At 37.8% G+C, this 20952-nt stretch overlaps 1 protein-coding gene across 1 annotated transcript in view; it reads left to right on the forward strand.

Annotated features, from left to right (window-relative positions):
• Positions 1–20952, forward strand: part of LOC133663022 (chordin-like) — a 65169-nt gene that overhangs the window by 17784 nt on the left and 26433 nt on the right. The window contains exons 8-16 of the mRNA XM_062067203.1: positions 356–490; positions 2582–2667; positions 3996–4143; positions 7358–7464; positions 14234–14513; positions 14603–14844; positions 14959–15072; positions 19479–19670; positions 19785–19878. Of these exons, the coding sequence (XP_061923187.1) occupies positions 356–490; positions 2582–2667; positions 3996–4143; positions 7358–7464; positions 14234–14513; positions 14603–14844; positions 14959–15072; positions 19479–19670; positions 19785–19878 (1398 nt within the window). The remainder of the gene's footprint in view (positions 1–355; positions 491–2581; positions 2668–3995; positions 4144–7357; positions 7465–14233; positions 14514–14602; positions 14845–14958; positions 15073–19478; positions 19671–19784; positions 19879–20952) is intronic.

Here is a 20952-nt window from a genome sequence, read left to right on the forward strand (position 1 = left end):
TGCCCTATTATGGATAAGAAGGTTAAAGGTGAAATGTCTTCAACAACCAAGAAAAATTCCAGTCGCCTTGATTCAACTTGTGTCTACTGTGTCTGAAAGGTTTTTTATATCGCTTGTGTATTGCAGTATTTATAAATGGTTGATTTATATAGGCTAGTAAGGTAAAGTTTTGTACCTGACAAGTTTCGGCTACCTTGCTTCTGCAGCCTTCATCAGTAGTTCAGTAGGCTAAATGAACCTCTTCAACATACTGTGTATTGCAGTATTTACAAAACATCAAAGTTGTTTGAAAATGTGCAAAGAATTGTAATCTACACAATTCCAGTTTAATAACATGCGTACGTGTTGTAAACAGAGACGTTCAGCTCTACGCTGACATCAGAGGAGAACACAGCCATGGGAGGCATCGCCATGTTGACGCTGAGTGACACAGAGAATAACCTCCACTTCATCCTCATCCTTCAAGGCCTCCTCAAACACAAAGACAAAGGTAAAGTTTAAGGGATACAGTAAATTAATTCTGCAGGGGGTTCTCGTCAATGTACAAGTTCTGTTACGACGGTAAGTTTGGGTTTATATCAGAAATTATTCCTAATTTGACACCTACACTAAGTCGCTCACACTGTACACTAAACACATGAATGACATATAAAACAGTAACGAAACCAATAAATACAAAAAATCAACGAAACAATAATAGAAATAGAGAACAACTCCTTACTTTTTTGCTATTGGTGAGTTTGCTCACTGATAAGGGCTTTGCAAGGAGGGAGAAACCGGCTTTAGGAAAGTGCACTATGCTTCTTCATTGTCCATTTTTAGGAGAAGATATTTTCTCATGTTTTAAAAGACCATCTTTATTCTTAATGATGGTCGCAGCAATTTAAGAGTTTAGACTAGGGGTGCCCAAACTGTTTAGAGTGAGACCCACACATTAAAAAAATCGAAGGACACAGGCATTTTTGATATTTTTCCCTTTTAAAATAAGTATATTATATACATTTTTAAAAAGAAAAAACAGCCTGCATGTCAGCATTGTGTTATGAGTTTCATATTCAAACTTTTTCTCTTTCCATTACACCCTGTAGCTCTTTTACTCTACTTTTTATGGGTTTTTGTTTTTTCTTTTTAGTAATGGTATTTTTGAAAGGACAAAAAAAGGTTTTGCAGGCCGGGTCTAATTTTGGACACTCCTGGTTTAGACAATTTCTACACTTTCTGAGCATTTTATGATTTCTAATATCACTTTCTTTTTGTTTGTCGAACTGCCTTCAGAAGAGTGTGTCTCACACATGGGAGACATAGCGAAGGGAAAAAGTTAATTAAGATGTAAATTGAAAATGGTCCCACCTCAGTGTAGCGGTGCATGCATGTAATTTGTTATTTTTCCTTTTCAAACAGTGTTAATATTTTATGGGAATACGTTGACAAAAAGTCATAACCAAGGACCACCTGAATATATCGTTTTTTCCAGACTATAAACTGCTACTTTTTTCCCAAGCTTGGAACCCTGCGACCTATACAAATGTGCGGCTAATCTCTTGATTTGTCTTCGCTCACGGCTATATTATGGAATTGATTAAGCAAAGAAATCAAACAATGTACTAAAACGATCCACTTTAAGAAATTGTTCAAACTCAAAGTGTTTACAAAGTTAAAGAAAGAAGAATCCTGATAAACATCTTGAACCTTGTTAAAAAATGAGAAAATCTTATTCATCTCATAAAGGATGAATAAAGATATTACTTTTCTGGTTTTTTTGATGAGCCGTTTTACTGCCGCGTTACTGGCACCGTTTGGAAACAATTAAGGGATGTAAATAAACATTTACAAAATATTTCTATGTAAAAATCTAATTTCACATATATATCTGCGGCTTATAGTCCTGTGCGGCTAATATATGATAATTTATTTTTATTTTTTTTATTTAGTGGGTATGGCATATATATGGGTGTGATTCATAGTCCGGAAAATATGGTAAATTAGTGCTTTCAAACGATTACTTTTTTTTTTACATTAAATTAACCATGTTTTTATAATTTTGATTATTCAGTTTTATCACAGTTGCTAAATAAGTGTCTGAGGCCCTTTGCATTGCCGCGGTTCTACCCCGCCAGCGTTGTTTGTCGTCCACTATGTGTCATTGTACTGGTAGTGTTCTTGCTGGCCTCAAAAACGTATTTTGCTTTTAGAGGGGTGTTTAAAGTTGTTGTGCTTCGATGATGTGAGAATGATCATATGCAAATAGAAGATAAATATCAAGGAGTACTATATATTTTCTGTATTTTTAAGCAAAATTAGTCACTAAGCACACCAGTCAGAGTCTCCTAACTCATCTTTGCACGAGCCTATGCATTATAGACCCGCGCCTCCTTGTTAAGTTAAAAAAGCATGTGCAGTCAAAATAAAAAGCATGAGTAATCTGCGTTTATATTAATGAATATTTTTGGTGATTAATTGCATACGTTAACTTTGACAGCCCAAATATGAACAAACAAAGCTTTTTGTCCATTGCTCAATTCATTATGTATGTATGACGATTGATAAATCTGCAATATCATTTTGGTATTGTTTTCCGTAGAACCCAGAGTTCTGGTTCCCATTCGAGTCCAACTGGTTTACAGGCAACACATCCTCAGAGAGATACGAGCCAACGTCACATCTCATGTGAGTATTAAGAAAAGGCTGAATAACTTGACAAGTAAACAACATTGTCAAAACATTAGAAAATACAAATTCCTCAGTCTGCTCTTTTTTTTTTTTTTTTTTGCACAAAAATATGTGTTCTTTCTTGGCCTGGGCCCTGCTCCTCCACATAGGCCAGCGTGTGACAACTGGGTTTCAGTCCAGGCTTCAAAATGAATCAGTTGGAGCAGCATACTCCCCGCCCCCCTCCTCTATTTCCCTTGGAGACGGATGTGGTTCAAACGCAACATTCTAGTCGCTCTTGTCGCCATCTCTCCGATCTCAGTTAACTACTCAAGAGTCATGATAAGAAAAAACTAGATGGAGGGAAACAGGAAAGGAGAGAAAGTGTGTTTTTGTGAGACGGAGGGAGGCACGCTACACAGGATGGACTGCATCCCCACTTCTCACACGTCAGTGGTTTGTGGATTGTGGGCTAAGATGGATGTAGAGAGGAGAGGGGAGGGGGGTGGTTGATGAAAGGAGGGCCTGGTTTTAATTTTGCCAGGAATGGCGTGAAGGACCAATGCATCTCTTTCAGGCCTGGCGGTGAGCGTGACCATGTGAGAAGTTTGCCGCATGACTTCTATTTAAGTGTCCTTAAACTCCAGCCACAACGCCAAACATCTGATTCACTGAGAATCAAGCTGAGTAACCAAAGCATCCAAAAACATGCTCCTCATCATCTTAATTTCTCCTTAAATGTGTGTTTAAAACACACACCAGGTATTTCTTGTGTAACTGATATTACTGAAGACTCCTTCATGTTTTTACACCGTACTATGCCATCATAATTGCATCCCTTCAGTCCGTTCCCTGCATGGATTTATGATGCATGTTTATTTATACTGAGATGAGGCCCCGGGGTCATAAAAGACCTTTCACCATTTCTTCAATACTCTCGTACATCTGCATTTCTCACTAATACGCCATCTTTGTGTAGTGAAATCAGTCTGCTAGGAATTAAAGTCAGCATGAAACTGCAACACAAGACATATTTTTAAGGCGCTGTTTTATGTGAGTCCTGGGATGCGTTTAACACAGTCGTTTGTGTCCGGAATGATTTCTGAAGACTTGATGCACATGTGGCTCGAGAATTTCTCTGCAGGAGACTTTATTGTCGACTCACTGTTTTGCTTGGCTTTGCTGTCCTTAGCTCATCTTTGTCAAACTTAAACTAAACTGAAAAGGTAATTTAAGTTGGAATCAGACCACCGCTTCGTATTTATTTTCAAGTCTGTTGAAGTTTAAGGACTATTTTTGTCGAATCAGCATCTTCACTCCTGGCTTACCGTTGTCGATCTGTGCAGGATCCAGACTTTGCAGAGGTACTGGCGGACCTGAACAGTCGCGAACTCTTCTGGCTGTCTCGTGGTCAGCTGGAGATCACCGTGGCAACACAGGGTCATGACCCCCAGCACATCTCTGGATTCATTACTGGCAGAAAATCATGTGACAGTAAGTACTTCCCACAACTAAACAAGACTAAATGTGATTGGCTCTTTGAAAAAACTATATGGTTGTTTTGTTTGTGTACTGTTCTATGTGTGTAGAGATGTCCCAATACAACTCTCTTTAACTTCCGATATGATACTGATATTGGAGCCTTGAGTATTTGCAGACACCTATATACTGTATATATAAATATATACTCAATATGATATCAACATGAATTATACATAATTATTACTTTACTATTTTTTTGTAGTGTGGAATGTTAGAAAAGGTTTGATATGGTAGGTATACTACCGTTCAAAAGTTTGGGGTCACCCAAACAATTTTGTGGAATAGCCTTCATTTCTAAGAACAAGAATAGACTGTCGAGTTTCAGATGAAAGTTCTCTTTTTCTGGCCATTTTGAGCGTTTAATTGACCCCACAAATGTGATGCTCCAGAAACTCAATCTGCTCAAAGGAAGGTCAGTTTTGTAGCTTCTGTAACGAGCTAAACTGTTTTCAGATGTGTGAACATGATTGCACAAGGGTTTTCTAATCATCAATTAGCCTTCTGAGCCAATGAGCAAACACATTGTACCATTAGAACACTGGAGTGATAGTTGCTGGAAATGGGCCTCTATACACCTATGTAGATATTGCACCAAAAAACAGACATTTGCAGCTAGAATAGTCATTTACCACATTAGCAATGTATAGAGTGTATTTCTTTAAAGTTAAGACTAGTTTAAAGTTATCTTCATTGAAAAGTACAGTGCTTTTCTTTCAAAAATAAGGACATTTCAATGTGACCCCAAACTTTTGAACGGTAGTGTATGAATCATTATCAACCGTCTGGAATGGATGTATGCTGTCATTAAGTTTAAGTAGAGTGGTAATTGTTTTTGGTGATACCTAGTGGTCACAATTATTAATTAAACTAAACTCATGATGAAGTAATCTGAAAGATGCGGTCATGTTTGTTACTGGATACTGTCTAATAGGCTTCGGCCTTTGAGTCTTTATATCTGTAAGTAATATGCAACTATAATTATTTGATACTTGTTTCTATTGACAAATGTTGTGTTTCAGATAGCAATGTTGACTTATTACTTATATTTAGCTTGTGTGCTATTGTGTGCTTAGCTGTGGTGTAGCTGTTAGCTCATGGCAGCCTATATACTACCATGTTTTCGTTTTGTAAATTATTCCACTAAAATGCAATAAGAGACTAACCTTGTGTGCTTATTGGAGGACTTTTAGATGTTCTTTTCAAATTTGTACAATTAAACTCGCTGCAGGACTGCTTCTTTCGAAGCGCTTATATTGCGTTGCAGTTTAGATGCAAGTTGATATAATTTGATATTGGATCAATATCAAATCAAGTCAGGTCAAGTTTTATTCATATAGCACATATGAAACAACTTGCCTTGACCATGGTGCTATACAGGACACAAAAGACAATAAAAGCAGAAAATAGCAGCACATTTTTGTTAAATATTGGATCAAGACACTCCTGTTGCAATCTTTAAATGATGGTTTATTTTCTTTCTTTTCTTCACACTACTGTATTATCATGATAACTACACTACTCACAGTTATGGATGTTCAGCTTTCAGGTAAAATTTGTCAGGGAGAACTTGAAGTGCCTTTACAAGTGAACTTAATCTGACCGTCTTTACTTTAACTTTAACTTTAACTTCAAACATTTGAATGCACATGTCTATCTCAGCTGAAAGAAAAAAATCAGGTGTGTGATCTATGAATGGACCAATACATGTCCTGGTTTCAATGAGAATTGATATTAAAGGAATCATCTTCATTATGTTGTTCACCTAACAACTGATCAAGGGTACCTTGCCATTGTAAGACTTCAAACAGAAGTTTTCAGTGTACCTCAGAGTCACTATCTCCACTTTTCCACAAAAGCTTGTTCTGAGCTGGCTCAAATGAGGTATTTAGAGCTATTGTTTTCCATTCTCAAATTTCCACAGGGGTTCTGAACTGGAACGGCCTTTTTCTTGCAATTTTTAAGAATATCATATTAGCATGGGATTCGTAAATCCTAGCTGAAGCAGAGCAATGTGTTGGGTTACATTTTTATCTATGCTTCGTTGTTGAAGTACATGATTGTGGTTAGAGTGCTAATTGCCTGTGCGGAAAATGAAAATGGTGTAGAATCAGATTGCGGTAAACATCGGTAAAAGACTGGCTATGAACAAAACCTGCACCATCAATAAAGTTTGCTGCAGTGGAAAAGAGGCACCAGTGTCTTTAGTCGGGTTTGGCACCAAAGCTTGGTCCAAAAATGGCACCGGTGCCAACGTAAACCAGAGTAAACAGACCAAAAACAAAAGGTATCAGTTTCTCATTTTAAATGAACCCCCTGCAATAAGTGCTCCATTTTAGTTACACATTCCTAATATTCTTAATATTTTGTGAATAGTGTAATATTATTCAAAACATGTATTAGCCTTTTATTTACCCCGATGGTCCACCAAAACTCTCTGTGTGTAGGTGGTAGGACAGTCGTGGCCCATACACCTGATACAGAACATGAACGTAGGACATACTGTAAGGGTACTCAGACCTCCTAAAGACTGATTGCTAACTCAAACACATATGCACACACTTATGCCCGAAGGTGGTTTACAGGCTCTTAAGGTCACAGTCTGCTGGACCTGCCAGTCCGTGTCAGTTGTTCCAGCGTTGTGATGTAATGCATGAAGAATTTCAACACAACACGGTCCTTTAAATCTATCCCCCGTCATATTTTCCTCCATCTCTTCTTCTTTCAGTCCGGGCGTATCTTTGTTTTTGTTTTGGCTTTTTCCGTCCCCTTTTCTTTTTCATACAGTGTTATCCCCTTCTGCTCCTAATTTCTTTCAATCCTTTTAATCCTACCACATTCAGCAAGGGTTACCTCATACCAATACTTTGCGTTGGGTGGGTTTTCGTTCATGTACCGTATTACCAGATCATATAAGCTCTGCAATATCTCACACAGAATCTGACATATCCCAAAAATGTTTGTTTATTTGAATAAACCCCTTCTTTAACTCTGAGTATAAGGTAATGTACCAGCCCCTCGTCTTAACCCTCAACAAAGCAGCAAATTCGACAGTAATCATTGCCTCATTTTGCGTGCTGTCAGACCTAACTGCTGATGCTCTGTGGAGGTATGTGTTTAACATTGGTAATCATAGATTTTCATATAAGTTAATTTGTGTGTGATTCAGCCATCCAGAGTGTGATGTCCAGCGGTGATGCATTAACTCCTGGGAAGACTGGAGGCACAGGCTCCGCCGTCTTTAACCTCCACAATAACGGCACACTGGAGTATCAGGTATGGATTTTTTTCATCACTTATATTTTTCTTTTTTTTATGACATGTAAAATTTTAAACACTGTTCCTCCAAAGCCACAGTGAGCTTTGAGGAAAGCAGTAAATAGCAGGATATGTAATAAACCAAAAATTAACACAATAATGAACAGATACAAATGTAATACCCCATTTTTTGATCTGGTTCCATAGATACTGTACATCTGCATTGCTAAAATAAATATAACTATGGCCTTAGACTTTTGCACAGTACTGTGCAAATATACTGTGGATACTGAAAATCTAACTATAGCGCCAAAACTGATGCATGATTAAAGAAAATAGGTCTAGACCAGGGGTCACCAACCTTTTTGAAACCAAGAGCTACTTCTTGGGTACTGATTAATGCGAAGGGCTACCAGTTTGATACACACTTAAATAAATGGCCAGAAATAGCCAATTTGCTCAATTTACTTTTTACTCTATGTTATTATTAATAATTAATGATATTTATCTTTGTGGAAACACTGATCATCTTAATGATTTCTCACAATAAATATATATAGAAACAGATAAATATCAATATGCAACACTTTATTTTTATATTTTCTCTAAGTGCACATTTTTCAAATTGAATATTTTCAAATGATCACTTCTAAGACAGTCTTGTGAAATCACAATATCCCATTTTAACTAGCTAGCCACTAAATTTTTTTAACAAATCATGAATTACTTTGCACCATGTTTGTACAAATAATAACTCATGTAAAATACAAAAGTCAACTCTCAAATGTTTAAATAAATCATGTCACACTTTGAACTGGATACCAAATCTGTTATCTGTTTCTTTGTCAGTTAGTGGGAAGCCTGGCATTGCATGCTGTTAACTAGTGTGTTGTACTCTGGTGTATAACTTGACACTGCAACTCTGAGTGAGTCTTGCAGATGTGCATCAGTGAGGCGTGTTCTGTGTTTGTTCTTGATGAAGTTCATGTCAGAAAAGGCTGATTCACAAAGATAAGATTTTTCCTCATTGTTTGCGAACCTTCTTAATCTTTTGGACATATTTTCACAGCAATCTGGCCTTAAGCTTGATTATGATAAATGTAAAATGTTAAGGATAGGAAATCTAAAGGGAACGTCCTTTCGAATGGAATGCAAAGTGCCTGGTTTGTGGACAGATGGACCAGTTAACATACTTGGTGTTGTTGTCCCAGAGAATCTGGGAGATCTAGGCTAAAAAAATTATGATAATCGACTAAGAAAGCTGGACAAAATTATGCAATTATGGAAAGGGAAATCCTTAACCTTGTATGGTAAAATATCTATTGTCAACTCGTTAATTATTCCTCAATTTATTTATTTGTTTTTGTCAATACCAGCTCCATCACAAAACTTTTTTAAGATTTAGGAGCGGAGGGTCTTCGATTTTGTCTGGGACGGCAAACCAGAAAAGATTAAAAGAAAGGTTTTGTACAATGAGTATGAATATGGGGGCCTGAAACTTCTCAACCTTGAAGCTATGTGTCTGTCTTTAAAAGCATCAATTTTTCCAAAGATGTATTTAAACACTGAGTGGTACACAAGTGTCCTGTTGGACAAAAAACATGTACTGTATCAAAATAAATTGTTTCCTTTTTTACAAGTGATCCCCTCCCATTTTTCTTATGCAGAGAGTCTTCTGGGAAACATGGCGGGGTTCATAAAGGAAACAATCCACTCATGGTGGTGTTTTCAATTTTATGTGCCAGAAAAAAGAGACAATATTTGCAGCAGATAATATGGATGAACTCTAATATTGTAATGGATGGAAAGCCTTTCTTTTGGAAAAATATGTTTGAAAGAGGAATCATTTTTGTCAATGATATTATCAATGAGAATGGTAAAATTATGAAGTATGATGAATTTAGAACTATGTATGGTGATGCTTGCTCAAGCTTTTCATTTAATCAACTAACTGGAGTAATTGGGAAAAGATGGAAACAAACAATTCATTATGGAACTACTAAATTATTAGTTTGTAAACGTCTAACAATAAATTCTAGTTAGCAAAAAGGAACTAAAATAAATAGAAAAATATATAATTTTTTATTTAATAAAGAAATCTTTGAAGGCTGCCCCATACAACACATATGGAAAATGGGAGGACTTTTTTGACTGCCCGTTGCCATGGAATGCCATATTCAAACTAATCTATAAAACTACTATCGATGTGCAAAATCGTTATTTTCAAATTAAAATTATTTATAACTTCTTACCCACGGGGAAAATGTTAAAATTATGGAATATGACAGAGTCAGATGATTGACGATTTTGTTGTCAGGAGTCTGAATCCACCCTGCATTTGTTTTGGTATTGTCATTTTGTGTGTTCGTTTTGGGTGGAAGTTGAAAAAATGTGTTTAAGGATTGATTTGTTTATGAAGCTTGATGTGGTTTCTGCTATTTTAGGAGAGTTCATTGACAATCATGATTTAGTCAATTTAATTATAGTACTCGGTAAAAGGTTTATTTTTAAGGCCAAAAACAGATATTCACTTAGTATTACTTTCTTTAAAACATTTATTCAGTATTTTTTAACTTTAGAAAGTTATATGGTTGAAAACGATAATGATGCCAAAAAACATAAAAAAAGATGGGAAGTTTTCAAAGGCTTATTTTGAAAGTATAATTATGTTTATAGATTATATGCTATCTGTTGTTGTGTTCCCTAATTTGAGTGACCTGGACATAATCTGGACTGTACATAAATGCTTATTTTGAAAATGTAATTTTGTTTATAAATTATATGCAATCTGTTGTGTTCCCTAATTTTTTTCTGTGTACATGTTGCTGAGTCCGACTTGGACATAATCTGGACTGGACCTGGTTTTAAAAACCCTTCAAACAAATCTAATTTCATTGACAACCTGGTCTGGTGAAGATAAGGTCCTTTTTTTTAAAAATAAAATAAAATAAGATAAATAAATAAAAAACATTTTCTTGGATAAAAAAGAAAGTAAAACAATATAAAAATAATAACTTAAAAAATAGTAATTAATGAAAATGTTAGTGGACCAGCAGCACATACAATCATGTGTGTTTCATGGACTATGTTCCTTGCAGATGTGTTGTCTTTGTTGTGGGAACCAGAATATTAGTAGCAGAAAGAAATAACCCCTTTTGTGTGAGTGGGTGTGGATGAGTGTGAATGGAGGGGGGGGGGGGTTTGGGTTGATGCACTGATTGAAAGTGTATCTTGTGTTTTTTCTATGTTGATTTAAATAAAAAAAATTAAATAAAAAATAAAAAATTACATTTAAAAAAAAAAATTATAAGATTTTTAGAACAGGCCAGCGGGCGACTCATCTGGTCCTTACGGGCGACCTGGTGCCCACAAGCACCGCGTTGATGACCCCTGGTCTAGACTAAGGCTGAATCCCAATTCTTCACCTTTACCCCTACGCTTTCGTCTTATGCCTCGAAACTGAGGGCCAAAACCAGGCACGTGCAATGATAGAGCCTTAATGTTTCTTAAACACATGCCGTTTTGCCCTGCATAAGAAAAGTGTCCTTTTTCATTCGTTTGGGAATAAGAAATACTCTGTCATCAATTTTTCCAAAATCTGTTTTGATATCTGACGGGGCATTTACTTCAGTTCTTGTGAGAATTCACCCCCCAGGGTTCACAAGCCTCTAGCTCGCCCCCTCCTGTGTGCTGCATACTGTATGTCTTTTCTGACCCGCACTCTCAGACTTCAGGTAATAACAGTGTTTGTGCAAATCCCTTGTTGTTATTTAGTGCTAAATTAACCACAACATTAGCGCAGCAAAACATATTATGGACCTGATCTACTAAGAGCCAAATACCATGTGCTAAAGAGCGTGCACACACTAAAGTTGCATGACTATTAGTGGGCGTGTTGCATGTGATGGTGCAAACCGCCTTATTTAAATGTTTTTTTTTTCCGTGTACGACGCGGCTTTCAACATGCATACACTCTTGCAGCACGTTCATGCTATGCTCCTGCCTATGGTGATTTGCTATGATTTGAAAACATGCAGCAGGCATGTACCACATTTATGGGCATTTTAAAAGCAGTCCTGCAGTGTGATCTACAATGGAACTCACTTTTTTAGCGTGCTGAAAATGTGCTCATTGAAGATGCTGGTACCAACTGTGAGCGTGCCCTGGAATGTTCCAGATGCAAAAAAAATGCATATTGCAACAAGTTCTTCATATAGGAGATACGTTAATAATATACATTTTTATATAACAAAACACCAGCACAGACCAAAACGTATCAACTGAATTTGTTTTAATCAGCCCTTAAGTCATCTAGCAGCTATTAAATTATAAAATGAAAATGCTGAATAGATGAGATATCTAATATTTTTTATTTTTGACAGTCCATATATGTTGACAAGCATATGTAGGACAGAGCTGCAGCGGGATCACCTTCTTTCTCGCGCCCATTCCTGCACAATTGACAATTTGCATGTACTTTTCAAACAGACGCAAAACAGCTACTGCAGAACACTTTTAGTCTTGATAAATCGCTCTGTGTGTGCTGAACAGTTTGATTTGAATTTTCTACTCCTAGTATTATGGGCATTTGGATGATAATCATATATTCTGCATTTTCATGACGACATAAATGGATTGCAATCCTTTTTCTGCTCACTCTTTCAATACGTTTAGTAGATCAGCTTTGCGTGCGCTATCAGGTTTGTATGTGTTTTAATACAAACATTCAGTAAGTCAGGCTCTGTGGTTCTACGTTTTCTCAAACAATTAAAAAAAAAAAGTTGATGCCTTGTCCAGCTATTTGCTGACATTTGTATTGTTTAATAAAGGCAGAGAGAGAGGCAGGCAGAAATTTTAAAGACAGTTTTACTGTTCGACCACATGTTTTGTTTCATTTAAAATGGTTATAATGATTTTTGTAATGAAAAATGTACAGTAAATCTTAAGTTAAGCTACATGACAGTCTGGTCAGGTACAATATATTGTGGTATACTATTAGTATTAACTTCTTAGATTTATTGCTGTCAGAAAACAGTAAACAATGAATGTGTGTACTATGTTGTCAGCTTTATAGATAATTTGTTACTCTCTCTTGATTATTATGCACAACACAGATTTATCACTTTTGCAAAATAATTAAAAAGCTGATGTAACTTGATCACAACCAGTGTGACTGTGAAAGAGTATGTTGGTAAACTTCCCTGATGCCTAAGTGTGCAAGATACCGAGTTGACAGTTTGGATCACTATCCTCTTGTTGTGCCGCGCAGCAGAACTTTATTGTGTCAAGCGGTGCAGCCATTGTGGGGAGGAGGCGTGTTGCTCTCTTAAAATCAATCAATCATCAATCAAATATAATTTATTTAACACTTAATCACATGTGCCTCGAAGGGCTGCACAAACCACAATGACATCACTAGTCAGATCCCACATCCTGGGTGACCGACTGCAATGGATGCCAAGTGGGTAGTTATTGCAAGTTATTCATGATACACAGCACGGCAGAACGGTGGACAGGGTTTATTGTACATGTGCCTCACAATACGAAGGTCCTGGGTTCGATCCCCGGGCTCTGGGTCTTTCTGTGTGGAGTTTGCATGTTTTCCCTGTGACTGTGTGGGTTCCCTCCGGGTACTCCGGCTTCCTCCCACCTCCAAAAACATGCACCTGGGGATAGGTTGATTGGCAACACTAAATTGGCCCTAGTGTGCGAATGTGAGTGTGAATGTTGTCTGTCTGTCTGTGTTGGCCCTGTGATGAGGTGGTGACTTGTCCAGGGTGTACCCCGCCTTCCGCCCGAATGCAGCTGAGATAGGCTCCAGCACCCCCCGCGACCCCGAAAGGGACAAGCGGTAGAATATGGATGGATGGGATGGATTCATGATACTGTTTATAGTCAAGTCTATTGGGGACAAGCAGAGGATTGTAAGAGGTGTCCATCCAGGTCATAGGGGAGTGGTCCACACTGGGTCATGACGTAGAACAGCTAGTACATCCTCCTGACTGGTATATCACCAGGGATTATCTATGGCCAACTGGTAACCTTTTCTTACAGGCAGGTAAACTTTTCTAAAACAGAGTCTATCTAAACTACAGTTTATAGATGAGTTTTAACGTGCGACTTAAATGCTTCTACCAAGGTAGTATATCTGACTGTTGCCAAATAGAAAATGATGTAGACCCTGCAGACTTTTTTTGGGCTATGGGAATCACTATTAAGCCGGCGTTCTTGGAACGTAGGTTTCTGGACGGAACGTTGGGTACAATACAATCAGCAAGATAAGATGGTGCTAAACTGTTAAATATTTTGTACGTAAGTAATAAAACCTTAAAGTCGCATCTTAAGTGTACCCGTAGCCAGTTCAGGTTGGCCAGTTTAAGCGTAATATAATCTAACTTTCTCGTCCTAATCAAAAGTCTAGCAGCCACATTTTTAACCAATTACAGTCTTTTAATACTAGACAAAATAAAAACAACATTCAAAACACGGCAATATTTGCATGGAATAGCAAAGGATTGAATACCTGATAAACACGTGTCTTTATCATGAAAATCAATAATTCTTATAATTACTTCCATTTATCTGGTTTCTGCTCAACCATGTTTTCGTAACTTTTGGTTACAAGTGTGGTCGGAACTACACTCCGTTTCGAGGACTATACACTGCTTGGCACTTAGCCCTTCCTTTAACATTACAGGTGAATTGGCGCAAAACCAAGGGTGAAGTGTTAAGACAAGGGTAAGAGCAAGAATTGGGATTCAGTCTAAAACCTATTTCCTCCCTCTAGGTTCAAGTTGCGGGTCTCACCAGTGACGTGGTTGGTCTCACTATTGAGCTGAAGCCACGGCGGCGAAACAAGCGCTCAGTGCTGTATGACCTGACACCAGAGTACAACAAGGCCGCAGGCAGGGCAGTGGGCAGCTGGAGTCGCCTTGAGGCCCGCAACATTCACATGCTGCTGCAGAACGAACTCTTCATCAACGTGGCAACAACTCACAACCAAGAGGGAGAGCTGAGGGGCCAGATTAAGGCGCTGCCCTACAGCGGGCTGGAGGCGCCAAGACATGGTATGAATTATTGAAAAATGACTTGCTTGACACAATTGAAGCTATTACACATTAAACCGTCTCATTTAATTGTTGTCTCTCTCCTCCAGAGTTGCCCACGCCTCTGGCCGGACACTTTGTTTCCCCCCCAATTAGAACCGGTGCTTCTGGCCACGCCTGGGTGTCTGTGGACAAATTTTGTCACCTACATTATGAGATTGTTGTGGCCGGCCTTAGCAGGGCAGATGACCTCACGGTGAACGCGCACCTCCATGGCCTCGCTGAGATCGGAGACATGGATGACAGCAGCATCAGTCACAAGAGGCTGCTGACCGGTTTTTATGGATCGCAGGTAAATCACTGCTCAAGTTGAAAGATTCATGCAGCACAAAGTCCACATTCCCAAAAGATAGAGTCAGAATACAATCTAAGTACTGCTAATACACTCTCATCTCGCCTCTTCTAGGCTCAGGGAGTGTTGAAGGACATCGGTGTTGAATTACTGCAGCACTTGGACCAAGGAACAGCCGTCATCCAAGTCAGTACCAAGCTGAACCCAAGAGGAGAGATCCGTGGACGGGTATGCAAAGTACTACTGTTAAGTAGCAGTGTGAATGCTGAAAAGCAAAAACATATATTTTATATTGTTTATTAGTAATTTTCTGACACTCAACCACTTCCATCTCAGCATCAGAATGGTCAGCTCATTTAGTACACGGTTGGTATGGATTGAAACCAGGTTTGTGCAAAATTCCAAATTTGGAATTTCAATTCAATTAATTTGAAGAATTGGAATTTGAATGGAATTGGCTCCACCCCACAGGATGTTGAAGTAGAATTTGAATTATGGGAGGTGGGATTCCATATAGCCAAGTAAGAAGAATAATTTGTCACATTTAACAAAGGTTTTGGCCTTTACAAACATGACAATTAAACACAAATTCCCTTAATTTTGAAGTGTTTTTCCAAAATTTGAAAGTCACTATCCATGACTGTAAGTTTTATGCCTACAACATTGGCTTAAATATTTGCATGCTAACACTTACCATGCTTGCGAGATAGCTCGAAATACACGTATCTGACACTACCCAATTTACTGAGCTGCCCGATCCCTTTGCACATACGCAACATTTGAAAAACGCATGCGCAAACATAACAACTTCCTGCCGTGCTAATTGAGGAGTACGACTTTGAGACGTAAAAAATATGACAAAAATAACAAAGTATGTTTATCCAAATTTTTTGGATAACGAAACAAATGTTTGAAAAATGGAGCATTGGAAATTAAATAGCTTGAAATTAGGGCTGCAACAACTAATCGATTAAATCGATTAAAATCGATTACCAAAATAGTTGGTGATTAATTTAGTCATCGATTCGTTAGAACTATGTTATGCGCATGCGCAGTTTTTTTTTTTAAATTTTATTTTATTTTTTTAAATAAACCTTATTTATAAACTGCAACATTTACAAACAGCTGAGAAACAATAATCAAAATAAGTACAAAAACAGTACAAAACAGCACCAGGGCGGCGCTGAGGCTACGTCTCATGAGGTGGCGTAAACTAGCCAATGATGTGGTCATGTGCAGCTCACGTGACGACGCCGTCTCTTGCTGGAAACATTCGAAAAATGGCGCAGGAAAACAGTACCGATAGTTCAGCGGAAAAATATCTTGAGGTTATTGCTTCAATGGAGAAAAGTGTACGACCTAAGTCGTCAAAAGTGTGGGAACACTTTACTTTAAAGACTTCAAAGAAGACCGTTTCCTGCAAAATGGCACGGAAATACAACATTGCTTCAGGAGCACCTGAAGAGGAAAGATGTTGGAGCCATGGATGAAGGGAACTCATGGTACGTAACTTTTTAAGTCCATAGTGGCAACAGGCATTCATGAGTTCAGCTTTTTTGTAAAAACGTTAACGTTATGCCTTTGTTGCAACGCAGGGCTGATAATGTGTCTCCGGCACATTTGACTCCGTTTTGAGAGAGAAAACGCACGGTTACTAGGGATGATACTCGAAACCGGTTTTCCCGGTTGTTTGATAAGAAAAGAACCTAGTCCTCGGACTCAAATCCCTTTTTGAGAACCGGTACCCGTTATCGAGACCACTATAGTAAAGGAAAAGAGTTGATTCTTTATTCGAATCCCGTCCCGACCAGAAATGCTCCGTGGGACATCACAAGAAATTACGTCACGTAGCTCAGTCATTAGGCGCAGATAGCGAAAGCAGGAAAACAATGGACGGGAAAAAGCGCTCCAAGGTGTAATAAAGTTCAAAACAAAAGCTATAATCCATCGAATAACTTTACTGAGAGATTTTAGCAGGGTAAAACACATGACGAACACTTTTACGACCAACCGGAAACATAGCAACCAGGCTAGCAACGCACGTCCTTTACGGCAGCTGTCGCAACGTTCTTAAAACAACCGCAGCACATACATATATATACAACATATCTCCCTTTTTTAACTTTTGTTTTTCTTTCCTTGTAAACAAAACAAAATCACACTGTAGATGTGTTGTCTGTCTAATTATAAATAATGTAGACGAGGCGTGTTGGCTGAGTTCTTGACGTTTACTTTCACAGCGTGGCAACATGCAACACTTTTCGGGGCTACCGCGCATTCTCGTAACTCCCGTTGCATGCTGGGTAGTGTAGTTGTTATATTCTCTAGCTCATAACATTTTCCCCCATAAAGAAATAATGTTAACTCAACAAAGTGTATTTCTTTTTTTAGCTTTAACTTTTCATTTTTTAGCATTGTAACCACATTTGCAAAGAACTTTTCTCTTCATAGAATTTTCTTTCAATAAAGAAATAAAGTGCAAAAATGTCAAAGCATCATAACAAACAGTTATGTCAAATAGCAGCACTAAGTGCACTTTTTGGAGAGCTGTATTATTTTCAGTTTTGTGCCCAAGGGACTGATTTTATTTAACACTATATTATTATTTATACACCTATAGTGATCACAGAGAGGGGTTGTTTTTGTGTTACTGTATATATTTGTTTCTCTGAAAAATCCCACTTAATATACTTTGGGTAACAACAGTCAATATTTATTTATTTTATTTTATTTTTTTAGGTGGGTAACAGTCAATATTTATTTATTTATTAGATTTTATTTTTTTATTTTATAATAAAAGTGAGCTTTTGTTAAACCAAATATTGTGTTTTTTTTTCCATATACAACAACCTATCTGGACCCGATAAGAGAATCGATAAGGAATCGGTTCGATAATAGGATTCGATAATAGGCTCGAACTCGATAATTCCTTATCAAACATCATCCCTAACGGTTACCAATTTCAAAATAAACGTAACGGACAGAAATATCTCAGGTTCGTTTCATAATGGATCAATGTAGCCGGGACCGATAAAGCTGTATAAATCTATTTAGATTTGAGTGACGCTTTAGTATAATTAAACGTTATGAAGGTGCTGGAATATTTCATGCTATTATTCAAAGGCAGCCTAAAATGAATCCTTTATTATTCACAACAGAAACGTGTACAATATCTGATTCAGTTCTGATCTGATGAGTTACATTTTTGTGTTATTATTGGTGTATGCTGCACCCCCAATGTACAGAACATGGTGCCAGTATGCTGTTTTTTTTCAATAACATACTGGAAAGGATAGAAATGTAGTTTGTCTCTTTTATCCGATTAGTAATCGATTAATCGGAGTAATAATCGACAGATTAATCGATTATCAAATTAATCGTTAGTTGCAGCCCTACTTGAAATGCAAGCTTATTTAGTTGTAACCACCAATATGTCACCTAGAGTCAAAGCTAAGATTTGATTTATTAAGACATTTCTGCCACTAATTCTCCCTCTGTCTCGTCATTTGTTTCTTGTCAGTCTGGGCTATGGTGTAGTTGCACATGCATTAATTGCGTGTGTGTGCTTGGGGGTGTGCCAAGTCAACTGGGGGCGCTACAACCAGGAAATGTTGTCCATTAAAGGACAAACTACCCACTGGTACATTGATTGATTGACTGAGATTGAGACTTTTATTCGTAGATTGCACAGTACAGTACATATTCCGTACAATTGACCACTAAATGGTAACATCCGAATACGTTTTTTAACTTGTTTGAGTCGGGGTCCACGTTAATCAATTCATGGTACAGTCGTGTTTTGCTTTATTGTGGGGACTGAAAAGCAAGCCCAAATAAGCAACCACATGTTAAAAAAACAATTCCACCCAAAAAACACAACCCGCGACTAACTAACTTAAAAAAATAAACAAGCCCAACTTTGCTTGTGATTAGCTGACTTGGCAACACCACTGCTGCTAGCAGCTAGGAACTCAGGTTATAACTCATCTCACAGCGACAGTGGATAAAAATAACTAACTATATTAAAAAGCTGATATTGCTGTTCAATGTATATTTTTTTATTTTCATGTCTATGACTCAACATCAGCTGGATCGCCGCTGCTTTTCCACCGCTACAGTATGAACTGTGGATCACACCGTTCGTTAATCGCACAATGAAAAAATCGTGCCGTTAAAGGCACATATCGCGTTCATTTTGACAGCACTAATACAAAACCCTCATTAAATAAGTCCATATCCCTACCAACAATAATCCCTAAATACAAGAAGAGCTAGATAGACTTGTAAGTCCTTGGTGGCCTCTTGTAAATGTGTTTATGCGTGTGATAGCTCAGTTTGCCTTCACCTGTCCACATAAAAGCACACATTCACAGGTAGCAGGTGTTGCATCGCTGCAGGAAAGTGCGTTTATGGGGATGCACACACACACACATACGCCACTGCACAATTATATGCACACATCTTTTGACTAATACCCATCTGGCAGCTGTTAGCAACAGATCCAGCACATGAACGGCACTCTGTTCGCATAGAAGCTTTGCTTAGGAACAAAAAAGAGTCTAGTAAGGTGTGGCAAACAAACCACAAATATCCCATCCTCTTTTTTACCATCTTCTATTTTTAAAAAAATCCAGGTCCATGTCCCCAACAACTGTGAGTATGGGAACAAGGGAGGAGCACAAGAAGCAGAGTTTGATGACCTTTTCGTAAAAGACCCTGAGGAGCTGAAGAATGATCCTCACACCTGCTTCTTTGAGAACCAGCACCATGCTCACGGATCCAACTGGACTCCTAACTATGACAAGTGTTTCTCCTGCAGCTGCCAGGTAAAGAATAGGAAGCACAGTCAAATGCCACTTTGACAGTTTAAGCCGCAAAAAATGTCTTTCAAGTAGAGAAAAAATGAATTACTTTGGAGACCTTGTGTTTCTTCTTTGTAGAAGCGAACTGTAATCTGTGATCCAGTAATCTGCCCGGTTTTGACCTGCACCCGAACTATCCAGCCAGATGATAAATGCTGCCCGATCTGCGATGGTGAGATTCTCGTTTTACTTCATAAACACTGAAAACTTAATCGTGTAGCCCACAGGGGGTGATATTTTCCTCATAGATTCAATTGTGTTTAACAACTTTTTACTACAAATCTAGTGCGGCCCAAAATACTCGTATTCCTATTCAGTGAATGGGTATCTTAATGCTAAAATTGATACAAGAAAGTGGCAAAATGCTGTATTAACCACAATATAAGACTGTATTTTTTCCCTAGAAAACAATTTGAAAAAGATTTTGTGAACAGGGCCTAGAGCAGGGGTGTCAAACTTATTTTAGCTCAGCAGTCCGCATGGAAGAAAATCTATTCCCACGCGGGCCGGACTGGTAAAATCATGGCATCAAAACTTTAAAATGAAGACAACTTTAAATTGTTTTCTTTGTTTTACTTTGGCCAAAAATAGAACAAACACATTCTGAAAATGTTCATATTACAAAAAATCCTCGTGGCAAAACACTTCAAGTTAGTGGACAATTCTGAGGAAAAAAGTGGTGCAGTTTCAGAAAAAACATGAAGAACACAATGAACTTAAAATTTGTCTCAGTGTTTTAACAAAGTCATTCAACTTTAAGCAGTTATGTACAGGATTCTCATGTTGTCAGTTCACCATTAAAAATGTTTGGAAAAGCAACTGGGTTTCCTCAAACCGTTGCGTTGGTGAAATATGCAACTGCCACAACACATTCATTTATCATCATTTAAATATTAAAATTATAATATAAACAAAACAGTTATCAAAATGACACCATAGCCGAAATCAAGGTAACATATCAACAAACTTATTGAATGTATATTGTATTGTATATTTTAGCATAGCATTGTATATTTTAGCATAACATAAAATAGAACAAACACAACAAATGTAGAAACACAATGGAGTTTAGAGTGCGCATCGTGCATTCAACAAATTGCGAGCGCTGCACGGAACTCTAACTAGGAAGATGATGGTCAAGTTGACTTAAGTCTTTGCATCTTACTGTTTCGTTATTTTATTTGTTGAGTGGATAATTTACAATGAAAGAAGATATTGTGCGTCAATACTGCCGCCATCTGCTGCC

Source organism: Entelurus aequoreus, linkage group LG13 (assembly GCF_033978785.1).
Source record: "Entelurus aequoreus isolate RoL-2023_Sb linkage group LG13, RoL_Eaeq_v1.1, whole genome shotgun sequence".
Taxonomy (NCBI): Eukaryota; Metazoa; Chordata; class Actinopteri; order Syngnathiformes; family Syngnathidae; genus Entelurus; species Entelurus aequoreus.